General features: G+C 43.7%; 1 protein-coding gene across 4 annotated transcripts in view; it reads left to right on the top strand.

Moving 5' to 3' along the window:
* B4GALT5 (beta-1,4-galactosyltransferase 5) overlaps positions 1-12,730 on the top strand; it is a 74,532-nt gene extending 61,802 nt beyond the window's left edge. For all 4 annotated transcript variants that reach the window (XM_032461356.1, XM_032461354.1, XM_032461355.1 and 1 more), the window contains exons 3-9: positions 1,787-1,900; positions 2,876-3,000; positions 4,077-4,193; positions 4,960-5,147; positions 5,881-6,003; positions 8,535-8,636; positions 9,577-12,730. In XM_032461356.1, the coding sequence (XP_032317247.1) occupies positions 1,787-1,900; positions 2,876-3,000; positions 4,077-4,193; positions 4,960-5,147; positions 5,881-6,003; positions 8,535-8,636; positions 9,577-9,724 (917 nt within the window). In that variant the 3' untranslated portion in view covers positions 9,725-12,730. The remainder of the gene's footprint in view (positions 1-1,786; positions 1,901-2,875; positions 3,001-4,076; positions 4,194-4,959; positions 5,148-5,880; positions 6,004-8,534; positions 8,637-9,576) is intronic.
* Positions 12,731-12,997: the final 267 nt, after the last annotated feature.

The following is a 12,997-nucleotide window of genomic DNA, read 5'->3' as shown; positions in this document are numbered from 1 at the left end:
AGCAAGTTAGAAGAAACAGACTTCTGGGAGGAGGGAACTTAACTATCACATATGTTCTCAAGGGTAAGAGAAGAAGGATTCCAAGCATGAAACCAGATATTATAAAAAATGAACATAGGGAAAATCAAAGGGAGTCTTTGAAACAAAAAATATAATAGCAGTCATGATAATTAAAAGAAGGGCTGGGAAAAACTGAGGGAACATCAGGGAAGAGAGAGCAGAAAAATGGCAAGATGGGAAGTCAGAAAAGAGAGAAAATTATAGGACTGGGAGGTCCAACATCTAAATCATGTTTTGGTTTCCCAGAAAAAGAGCACAGAATACCGAAGGGAAGAGGTCATCAGCACAATAGTACCTCCTCCCCATCCCAAAAGTCTAGAAGAGGAGGACATGAATTTCCAGACTTTAAAGACTCACCAAATATTCAACACAGTGCGTGAAAATTGAGCCTCAGCACGGCACACCAATGTGAAATTTCCCACACAAAGAGAATGTTCTTTACGCTTCCAGAAAGAATTTCTGTCACCGTTAACAAAGATCAGGAATTGGAAAGGCTTCAAACTTAACAGGCACAGGGGAATCTAGGAGGCAGTGGGATAGCACTACAGTTCTAGAGAAAAGTTATTTCCAGCCTAGAATTCTGTAAAACTAACCAATGTGTGTGTTAACTGAGGAGGAATAAAAGCAATCAGATATACAGGGTTTCAAAGTCACTTTCCCATTCCCCCTTCTCAGGAATCCACTGGACACGTGTGTTCTACCAAGTGAGGAAAAAGGGAGAAATTGAACTTAGGAAAAATGAGGTTCACTGCTGTAGGGAAATGGAGGGACTCTCCAGGCCTCCAAGGAGTTGGGGGTGGGGGGGAGTGTCCAAGAACAGCGTGTGTCCATCAGGCTCAGAGGAAAGCCCGTCCCCATCGGAGCGGGACGGGAGGTGCTGGGCCGTGGGGAAGATGAAGCTGAGGAAAGACCTGATGCCTGTGACTCTTAAGGGGAAATGAGGTCACACGGGGCCTGGTGTTGAACTGTCACTACTCCACATAGAACTAGGCAAACAGGAAAACAAGACAGTCACTGTAGGGAAAAAAAATATGCAGGAAAGGAAGAGTCATAACTTCCCATATTTTTCAGTACTTACTGAATTGTCATAATGTAAAATACTGAAGATTATCCTAACTGCAGTTATCATGTTTGACTATCGGGAGGCTGGAAGATGGAAAGGGTATGTGTGTGGTGGGGGTGAGGGAGGAGGGGAGTGAAATCGTCATGCCTCATAGTGAGAGGTCAGCAAATAGACCTAAAACAGAATCATCAAGATTGACTTGTACCAGCTCTGCCTGCCAATCCACTGTTACCTTACATTAAACATTATGCTCAAAAAAAAAAGGCTGATGGAAGTAAATATGAAGGTATTTGGCTAAAAGAAGTGAAAACTGTTCCTTTAGAGAAAGACAGGAGGCGCTGTTTTTTCCATTACCTTGTAGGGTTATTTGTTGTAAACTGCATATAAAGCTATAGTAGCAGGAAGAATACAAACACTGGTTAAAATAGTGTCATACGAAATTGACACAACCTTGTAAACTGACTATACCTCAATACAAATTTTTTTTAAAAAAGTATCACCTGGTTAACATTTTTATTGATGGGTTCAAATTTTAGCTACAGGAAAGAGCTAGGCCAGCATCCTGCCTCCACAAAAGATATCTGAGAAAAACAGTTCGGCATCTAAGAACTGCAGAAGTGATGACGTACCGATCTGAGCTGCCTTTTTTCCTTACGTCTCTAGATTATCCTCTTGACTTGAATCACAGCGAAACCTTCCTACAAACCACGACTTTTCTTCCTGAAGACTTCACGTACTTTGCAAACCATACCTGCCCCGAAAGGCTCCCTTCCATGAGTGAGTAGAACTCTTGCTTATCTTCCTCTGCTTTTAAAACTATTGTGTCCTTTTATTTGAATAAAATAAATGGGAGGATGTTCTTGATCACTGTGTCCACTTACACAGTGATTATAAACATCTCCCGGCCCTTGAAAACAGGGATTATGAAAGATACTTGTGCCCTGGCTCTTCTTTCAGCCCTTCCCCAGGGTTGCCTGTGTTCTTGGTGCCATTTTTGACCACATTTTTCACTCTTTACTATGCACATGCCCCTCCTGTGTAACTTGGGGTCTGTTAGGATGTCCTAGAGAAAGTGTGGCCAGTCAGCTTTGTTAGTATAAATCTCACACTGATTATAACTTGTTTGACATGAGGGAAGTTATTTTCCTAACAAAGTGCTGGTTAAAAAAAAATTCTGGGATCTTTTCTTTCTCTTTCTCTTCTTTCCCTCCCCTCCCCTTTCCATTCCTTTCCTGCCTGGAGTCTCATATGTAATCTAAAGCAATGGCACTGCACTGTTATGCCTTTTCTGTACTTTGGGGCTCCTTGGATGGTTCCTCTTCTTGACTTGAGTCAGAAATGTTGAGTGTTCTTAGTTTGGACGTGACTAGTTGGGGTCACTGATCAGTGAATTGGGACAGTGTGTCTCTACTTGCCTCAGGAGCACATGGAGTTGGCCCCAGGCTCAGCTCCTTTCCTCCTTCCTCCTTGAGACGTTCAGCTGCTGTTGTACTTAAGTCTTAATTTCTTTCTACACCCTTGGCAGAAGCAGAACTCTGAAGTCTTAATTTCTTGATTCGCTGCTTTGCCCAGTAATAGTGACGAACTGAAACGCCATGAGTTGGAAAGCGGAGGAAGGGGCCCCCACCCCTGATAAAAACACAACCTGCTGAAAAACCATTGAACTGCTTCCGAGATGAAAACCCTGAACATAGGAGAAAGAATCTACATTTTCTGGCCTCTTAATTAGTATTTTTCTCCCTCTCTGTTCAGAGGGCCCAATAGACATAAACATGAGTGAAATTGGAATGGATGCCATCCATGAAATGTTCTCTAAAGACCCAGCCATCAAGCTCGGAGGTCACTGGAAGCCATCTGATTGCTTGCCTCGATGGAAGGTAGGGGGCGAGGCCAGACCCCAAGTGCTGGGGAGCCTACCTGGGACTTGCCATCATCTGAATCACCCTGGGTTTCACCATGACATTTTGTAATTTGCACCCTACTTACTACTTAATGCAAAGAATATGCATTTGATGGGAACATTTTGGAATGGGTTTCCCCAAGGACTCTTCTGCAGCCACAGACGTTCTCATTGTTCTGGTGACTGAGCAGGACCCTTTCTCTTCCTTTACAGGAATTTTGGCTAGTCAGAGTGGGCAGGGGGTGGTAGGTCTCTTGTGACACATTTGCAGAAGCCATCTTCACAAATTCAGTGTTTCGTGCCTTATTTGGCATTGTTGCCACGAGTTCAGTGGAATAAAAAGTGGAATTGGCCCCAGGCTCAGCAGCTTTCCTCCTTCCTCCTTGAGACGTTCAGCTGCTGTTGTACCTAGCCTGACACTGAGAATTGTTCAGTATTTTTCTGTGTGACTGTAGCCAGGAGACATCAGTAGTGTGGCTCAGTCAAGGTTATAACACTGGCTTAAGTCCATTCTTTCAACAAGTATTTAGTGAAGTGCTTGTTCTGTGCCAGCCCTGTGAGCTGCTGTGGTACAGCAATGATCAAAGCATATCTGGAACAGCTTAGTGTTTCCAACTTACCACTGGGATGTAAAACCAATTTAATGACCAGCATTAAAAAATATGTGTGTGTGTGCACGCGCGTGTGTGTAAATGCATTGCACGTTTTAAGGGGAAGTTCTGTTTTGCAAAGTGTGTTTTAGTTATGTGTTTCTTTCTCTATGGATATATTTGTGTACTGGGTCACAGTGTAGAATGTTTGTCTTCCTCTGGGCTGTGGTCTTGAATTCATCCTCAGGCCCTCTGTGTACATGGTGTGGTGCATGTAAGAACGAGGTCCACTTACTTCCAAGGGTGGACTTGCCAACATAAGTCTTCATTTTGAGAAGCTGAGGACAAGGCAGCTCCCAGAACTCCCCAAGAGCTGGTCCCTGATTCTGCAGGAGTGCCTTACCATAAAGCGACAGTTGAGGGGACTAACAAGGTGGCCTCTTTTGCTGTGACCCCCCTGCAGGTGGCCATCCTCATCCCTTTCCGGAACCGGCACGAGCATCTCCCAGTCCTGCTCCGACACCTGATTCCCATGCTTCAGCGCCAGCGCCTGCGGTTTGCATTTTATGTGGTGGAGCAAGTGAGTGGTCCTTTCTTCCCTGTTCTTTCTTCTGAGACAGCAGTTTGGAATGCTTCAAGCTAATCTATTTTCGATGTAAAGAGCCAGGAAAACTGAAATCTCATGATTGAGGCCCCGTGCAACGGGGAGGGGAGCAGAGAGCGATCTGTGCCCCTGGTTTGAGATGTTGCTCAGTTTCAGCAGATTTGAGTGCCGGGTGGAACCTTGTTTACCCTTGAGCAAAGGCCTCTTGTGTACTGGTTTTGCTAGAGCCGCTTTGGGTGGTGTCTTTAGGCTCCAAACCCAGGAAATTCCCCTTAAGATCAGGAGCCACAGGTAGAAAATGGCAGTGTTGTTCTTCCTTCCGTTTATGGGCCTGGGAATTCTTCTAAATGCTGTTGTGTGGCTGACTGTCTGCCTTTACAGCGGCCCTGGGAGAGAGGAGCTTTGGTCTGTCATTATCGCCCCTTTTTTTTCTGAGGCAATCAAGACCAGAAGCCAAGTGATTGTGAGTCATTGATAAGCCAGGCTGGGCCCACCTTGCTTCTGGCTCAGTGAGCTCTCAATAAACTCCTTCAGGCAGGCTGAGATGGCGAAGACTGTGCTCCAAGAGTCCTTTTAAACATAAAGTTCTGGGGCGAGGAGGGTGTAACTCAGTGTTAGAGTGTATGCTTGGCAAGCACAGGGTCCTGAGTTCAATCCCCAGTATTGCCACCTAAAAATAAACAAACAAATAAACCAACCTAATTACCCCCACCCCCAATAAATAAAGTTCTGCTTGTTTTAGGTTGGCACCCACCCCTTTAATCGAGCCATGCTATTTAACGTCGGTTTTCAAGAAGCAATGAAGGACTTGGACTGGGACTGTCTTATTTTTCATGACGTGGATCATATACCAGAAAGTGATCGTAACTATTACGGATGTGGACAGATGCCAAGGCACTTTGCAACTAAACTGGATAAATATATGTATCTGTGAGTATCATTTCCTGTTGAAGAGGTTAACTCTAAAAGGATGGTGAGAGATGCAGAGATGGCAAAATCCAATTAGCACCAGCCTGAATGTCAGTCAACTGATGAGTGCACAAACAACATGTGGTATATCCACACTGTGGAGTAAATACTGTTTGGCAATAAAAAAGAATGAAGTACAGATATGTGTGACAACATGGATGAACTTTGAAAACATTATGTCCAGTGAAAAAAGTAGCTACAAAAGACCACATACTGTATGATTCCATTTATATGAAATGTCCAGAATCGGCAAATCTGTAGAGACAGAAAGGAGACTAGTGGTTGCACAGGGTTGAGGGGAGAAGGAAGAAATGAGCAGTGACTGCTAATGGTGGGTGCAAGGCTTCTTTCAGGGGGTTGACGAAATTAACTAAAATTCATTGTGTTCATAGTTGCACAACTCCCTGAATATACTAAAACCATTGCATTATATACTTTAAATGGGTGAATTATGTGGTATGTCAATTCTGTCTCAATAAAGCTGTTATAAAAAAAAAAAAGCAATTAGAAAGAAGTTCAATTAGCTACTCAGGTTGATGCATCTCAGCCCGAGGAAGCAATCTCAGATGGTTCAGGGCAGTAGCACAGAAAGTATTGTTTTACTTAAGACTCAGTTCTTCAGTGAGATGGCCTGTTCTGGGGGAAAAACCACCCTTTAATGCACAGATCATTGATGCTGTACATCTCCTTTTAGGCTTCCTTACACTGAGTTCTTTGGCGGAGTGAGCGGCTTAACAGTGGAACAGTTTCGGAAAATCAATGGCTTTCCTAATGCTTTCTGGGGTTGGGGTGGAGAAGATGACGACCTGTGGAACAGGTACTACCCTTCTTCTGGTGTCTCCTAGAAATGCTAGACTCTCCAGACCAGCACTGTCTAATAGGAATATGATGCATTAAGCCATGTATGTGATTTTCAGTGTTCTAGCAGCCACATTTAAAAAAAAAAAGGTGAAATCAATTTATTATATTAGATGTAATCATTAAAGTATTTTTATTATCACAGTATATCCAAAATAATCTCAACATAATCAGTATAAACCATTTCAGCATGTAATCAGTATAAAATGTTAATGAGATATTTTGCATTCATTTTTTTCTTACTAGATCTTAAAAAAAAAAAAAAATCTGGTGTGTGTTTTACACTCATACAGTACATTTCACTGAAACCTCCCCAAACCAGAGGGCAGATGTTAGTTATGTGTGCACGGATTTATCCATGCCCTCAGATGAGGCTTGTGTTATACATGTTGGTGAGAACAATGCTGTGTGTGAGTAGCGTCAACTAGCATTTTTAACACAGTAAAGAAACAAAATAACCGAAAGAGTTTCTACCTTGTATCCACTTTCTAGCTCAGCTTTTAAAAAAAAGAAAAGATGTGTTTGTTGTCAATACGAAATAATACTTGCTGGTAGAAATTCAGACAATACAAAGGTGTATAAAGCAAAGGGTATGTCTTAACCCCTGCTGTTACCCTGTTTCCTTCCCAGGAAGTAGCCATTTGAACAAGCTGTTTCTTTCTATTTACTTCTTTCTATTCATACATAAACAACCCAGACACATCCCCTCCATGTTAATAAAGAAGAGAGGCACTTCATTGTTTTTAACAGTGCATGGTACTTCTTTATGTAGTTAGACAATAATTTATTTTAATCCTCTCCTGTCAATGAACATTGTTTAATTTTGAACATCTTTTGTTCACATGTGCAAATATTTCTTTAGATTAAATTCCTAGCTGTGGAAGTGCAGAGTCAAGAAGTAAATGCACTTTAAAATTTTGATAGTTATTGCCAAATTTTCCCCCAGGAAAGATTACAAAAAGATTCCAACCAACAGTTCATTAATGTACACATTTTCTTACACCACCACTAACATTGGATATAAACAGCCTTTTGAAATTTTGCCACACTTCAGCCCTTCAGTAGCTACATGTAGCTTGTGGCTACTGTTAGGCAAAGCACCTCCAGATAATTCTTTCTCAATCTGATAAGGTAAAAATGGCATCTCATCCTTTTAATTTGGGTTTCTTAGGAACCTAGTGATGAAGAACAGCTTTTCCATACATTTAACTGGTTTGACTGGTTTTGAATCTATTTGTGCTCTCCCACAACATCTGTCATGGTTCTCACTTTACTCTCCCTAGCTCAGCAAGGAGTCCCTTGGTGCAGGAACTTGTGGCTGGTTTTCCCCAGCACCCTGCACAATTCCAGGCATACAGTAGGCATTCCATGTATATATTTATCAAATGAGAGTGAGAACATATCTTCACACAGTCAGCCCTCCATATCCACGGGTTCTGAACTGAAGGAGTCACTCAACTATGGCTCAAAAAAATAAATAAATAAATGAAAATTCTAGAAAGTCCCAAAAAACAAAACTTGAATTTGCCACACACTGGCAGCTGTTTACATAGCATTGTATTAGGAATTATAAGTAATCTAGAGATGATTTTAAGGTATCCTAGAGGATGTGTGTAGGTTAAGTAGAAAGTATGCATTTTACTTAAGGGACTTGAGCATCCACAGATTTTGGTATCTGCCAGGTGGGTGCTGGAACCAGACCCCACAACCTGGAGACTGAGGGATGTCTGTGTAACAAAATGAGAGTATAATTTGGAGTCAAGGAAGATGTTGAAATAATATTCCCCCTACAGTTTTAAAATAAAGAAATGATCACAAATTCCACATAAATAAGCCTGCCACCATGTATTAGTATTTCTTGGAGCCCCATCAAGTTTCCAGTAAACCCAGCTTGGAAGTCTTATCTTTCTCATATTAAGAATAAATATCCTGAACACTTTCTTTAAATTCTCCTTCCCTCATAGAGACTTTTCATAAATTGTGAAGTTTTACATCTAGATCAGAGGATGTCATATAAGTTAATTCATCTCTGTGGTGAGGGGGGAGGCGCTTGGAGACATAAGTTCTCCCTAATTAGGGAGAACACATGGTGACTGGCTTTGCTGACTCGCTCTGTAGTAGGATGTGGAAGAGGAAGTGGTACCCACCAGTGAGAACGTGTTTTTGCTAGGACCCCAAACAGGCCAGCCCAAAGGGAGCGTGTGTACTCATCTGCGTGGGATGCACACGGGTCACTGAGACCCTACATCAGACCTCAGGCATTCTGAGTTTCTTTTTGAATTTTGAATTTTTTTCTCTTTTTCAAAACTTTTTTGTATTGTAGACTTCTTTTTTAAAACCCTGAACTTTTCCAGAGGGTAGGCGATTTGAATATTTAGCTGCAGAAGAGATTCTGTTTTCCAGCTTGGGGTTCCTCAGTTCGGCATAGGTTTATTCACCTACAGGACTTGGTCGTTTTACCTAAAAGCTCATTCTCTTCGTCTTGGACAGAGTACAGAATGCAGGCTATTCTGTGAGCCGGCCGGAAGGGGACACTGGGAAGTACAAGTCCATTCCTTATCACCATCGAGGAGAAGTGCAATTTCTTGGAAGGTTAGTGCACTTGTTTATCCCTCATACAAATATCCTCTATACTTTGCGTTTCCAGGTGTCCCACAGCATTACAGCCCCTGGTTTTGCTCCCCACCTCTCCCCTCCCCAAGGTCTTGTTCAGACAGCTGTTTTAGAGTTCCTACCTATATCTGAATTTAACTGGGCGGTGGGAGTTTGGGGGCGAAATCAAACTATTGGTGAAAATTTTGATAGTAAGATCTTGGAAGGGAACCACTCTTTCTACACCTGAAGCTTTGTAGTCTCCTCTGTTGCCTTCAGGGATTTGGGAAAAGATCCACTTGGGTCAAGGTCTCTGTGTAACTCCCAGTCACCTGACAAAGAGTTGGCGCCGTCTCTGCAAGCTCTGGTTCTGAGAGGGTGTCCCTGAGCATCTGTTGGTATGGTTGCAGCTGCTTTATTACCCTCTGCACCTTCAATCAATCGGGCCGACTGGGGCGTGTGGCAGGAGCGTGCTCTGCATTCTCACCAGTGGCTCTGTCTTTTGCTCATTGCGGGAAGGGCGGTTCCCTAGACAGCCGATCTGACTGCGTGAACTCTGTTTTCATGGGCATAAGAGGGCACTGAATGCAGACTCTGAACTTTCTCATCTGATGTATTTTATAGCTTACTTTCCACTTCCCCACTCTGTGGTCTTGGGCACGCCAGTTAATATCACAAGCCTTGGTTTCCTTGTTTGCTAAGGGGCAGGTGCATTACATGAAATAGTGTGGTGAGTAATGCACCTGGCACGAAACAGGAGGTGTTTCTAGTTCTAATGATGACGTTTAGCCTGGAGGCGCTGAACCGCCAGTCGCCCTCCACAGGGCGCAGAAGCACCGCCTTGGGTCATGCCCCCTCCTGTGGTCTCCCCAGCTCCGTCTCCGTTCTAGGGAGCTTGGACCCTCGCTCAGAGCCACCATTCTTTTTTCTGCTTAAACAGGTATGCTCTGCTGAGGAAATCCAAAGAGCGGCAAGGACTGGACGGCCTCAACAACTTGAACTACTTTGCAAACATCACGTACGACGCCTTGTATAAAAACATCACTGTCAACTTGACACCCGAGCTGGCTCAGGTGACCGAGTACTGAGGGGAGGAGGAAATACATGTTTGCTTCACCCGCCGCCACCAAGAAAGCAGCCTGACGACACGTCTCAGGGCTCCGCAGAGGAAGAGAACAGAAATCCAGTGACTAATGAAGGATCACAGGGTTCAAGGGAAAAATGTGAACAGAGTACACGCACAAAACGCCTTCACCATTTGGACCCGCTGGGGTTGAGGGACTCAGCCCAGGAACTGACTTTCTCTTTTCACAAGACAGACGTCTGTCCTGCTGCTCTCCTGCCCGTCTCCTACCCCCGCGTCCCACCTCGGCCACAATCTCCAGGACCAGAGCTGTGACCTGCCACGGTCCTGCTGCCGAGCCTCTTCCTGCGAATGGCTGCTGGAGCCTCCTGGCCTTCAGAGCAAGGAGGCCAACCCACCACCGGGCAGCTGTGTTTTAGGAAGAGAAAATGAAACTCCACACACCATTCTTCTACATCTCTGGTGGTCTCTTTGGTTTCATTTAAAAACAAAACAAAACAAAACAATAAATTACCTGCTTTGGGTGGGGACTGAGGGTGGAGGGGAGGGGCTGGGGAAGATAAATAGACATGTAACAATCACTTCTTGAAGAAGTATCATTGTAAATAAGCCGTGTAAAATGCCTTTTTAAAATTTAATTTTATAGCTGGCTCTAATTCAAACCGAGGATTTGTACGTTAAATCACATATTTGTTTGACAGATGCAGGAACTCAGCTAAAATGGAAGAAAATCATGTCCCAAATTGCTGTCACTTTGGGAGGGAGTGGATATAGAGCATGTCACAAAAGAACGAAATGGTCCAGTCTTTGTCACTGGTAGCTAACTTCTTCCCCTCCCGTCCCTGTTTCCAAAATTCTTGCTCCTGGCTTTGGCTCTGGATTCTCTCTTCCTTGCTGGGCACGTGCACCCTCATCCCGGTCTTTTGCCGAACAGGAAGCTAATGTGTTAGAACACCGCTCTCCTGCTCAAAGCAAACCCTTCAGGTGGGCCCACCGTGCACAGCCGCTGGATCTCTGGGCTTTGTCTGTCCCTTCATCGTCGTAAAGAGAGAGTGTGGATGTTGGATTTTCCCTCCTTCCCTCCCTCCCTCCCTCTTGTGGAACTTGGCCACGGTTCCTGAAGTCTGTGCCTAAATTACCAACCAACTTCAGTGATTCCTCTGAATATTTCCCCCTTTTTTTTTTTTTTTTTTTTTTTGGTTTCTGGAAAGATTCTTTGTCAACATTATGAACTGGTACATAGAATAATGAGCAACTGAATTATGAAGAATTCAGCCATGGAGCATGGGACCCTTATGTATCATGGGCCAGCTGAGATCCAGGTTAGACCAAATGAAAGCTTTGGAATTAGACTAACAAAGCTGCCCAATGCAAGAGCCCAGGTGCTCTGTTCACACCCCCATGTGCTTTTTGAAGTCAGATTCTGAATTGCATTTGAATCTGTGCCTCTGTTTTCCCCTGAGCCAAACCCCTCAACTCAGTCCCCTTTCGGCTTCTGTAGAATTCTGAAAAATGCCAGTTTCCCCCCTTCCTTTTCCATAGAGCGTATTTATATATTGTGATTAGGAGTGCTTTCTGAAGAGTACTTCATATTTTTTTTAATTGCCTTGTTTGCCTTCAACTTCCTTGATTTTCATGGTTTACATGGACGTGAGTGTAGGGGCGGTATTCCTGTACATACACGCGGGTTGGGGTTCTTTCCGTTGCATGTGTTGGTTCCACGGACATATGATCCCCACAAGCTGTGGGAGTGATTGGCCAGGCCTTGTTTTTTGTTGTGTTTTTGTCCTTTTGAAGAGTAGAGTGCTATTTAGAAAATGCATTGCAAAGCTCTTATCGGCTCATATGAGAGGGCGGACTCCAGTCCTTGAATACGCTGGTAAGTTGTATCATAACGTTTTAAAAAGAGTTTTGAGCATTTCATGCTTTAAAAGCCCTTCATGAGGGAACACGACACACAAGTTCTTTCTGGCTTTCCTTTGCCACATGGTGCATAGAGCAATAAAGATTTCTTTCCCCCTTTCCTCCGCACACTCCCAGGCCTGCGTGTGGGCCTTGCCTCCTCTCTGAGGGCTGTGAGCTGCTTTTCAATGTGACAAAACTATGATGTCATTTGGAAGAATTTGCCAGGACAGACTAATTCTTGGTCAAGGATGACGTGTGTATACTCAGCAGGGTTGTAAAATGATCTTGTTTGAAGCTTTTCATTAACATATTTACCACCAAGAACAAAATGTCAGCAAAAGGCTGACACCTGATTTGAAAAAGAAAATGCTGATTTGAGGACAAAAAGAAAAGTCTCTGTCCACCGCTCGAAGTGGGGTCACTTAAATCACCTTGCAATCATGTGTGAGACTGTTTTATCCGTGTGAAATCTCTCACTGTGCACGTCAGTCATTTATCAACGGAGCTGGGTATCATGTGGGGAAACGTAAAAGCCGAAAACACAGCCAGGTCTGTGTGCTGTTAATATCGTAAAATTCTCATGTTAAAAAAACAAAAACAATAAGAACCACGTGTGACCTTGTGCATATTTTGGCAGCTGAAATTCTTTAAGGCTACCGATGGATGACCCCTTAAATCAGTCTTGTCTTTGCTGGGTGCAGGGAAAAGTTTCTCCTTTCATGCTGTTTTTTTGCCCGGGGGGGGGGGCAGTTATCTGCAAAAATAGTCATTTCGACATTAGAGGGACTCTTGTGAGAGCTCCTCTACCGCAGACGTTAATAGCTAAGCGCCAGCCACGCGTACTGATTGTATCCACTCACCGTTGACGATGGCATTGAACGTAGCTAGCTTATTTCCATCACTACGGTTTTTTGAGCTTGCTCTTATGTTTTCAGAGGTGCCAGGGGTACATTTTTGCACTGAAATCTAAAGATGTTTTAAAAACACTTTTCACAAAAGAAAAATAGTCCTTTGTCATTACATTATTTACTCATGTGTTTGTACATTTTTGTATGTTAATTTATGAATGATTTTTTCAGTAAAAAATACATATTCAAGAACTAAACGTTGGTGGTCGTCTCTCTTTGTCTGGGACAGTTTGGCTTCCACTTTGCTGGGCTGACCTCAGCGTGGTCCTGAGAGGAACAGTGACTGCCTGTCCCCGCAGTCAGAACAGTTGAGTGAAAAACGCTGCTGATTTGAACCCCACAGAGCTACCGGGCATCCCCCTACGCTTGGGTCTTCTTTGAATAATTGGCCCAGGTGATGCCCATCAAGTCGAGTAAGACACTTGGGCAGGGCCGGGCAGTGAAGGTGGATGGCGTTTGCCTCC

This window comes from Camelus ferus, chromosome 19 (genome assembly GCF_009834535.1).
Source record: "Camelus ferus isolate YT-003-E chromosome 19, BCGSAC_Cfer_1.0, whole genome shotgun sequence".
NCBI classification, from domain to species: domain Eukaryota; kingdom Metazoa; phylum Chordata; class Mammalia; order Artiodactyla; family Camelidae; genus Camelus; species Camelus ferus.
The sequence above is the reverse complement of the archived record's forward strand: the minus strand, read 5'-3'. Positions and strand labels throughout refer to the sequence as shown.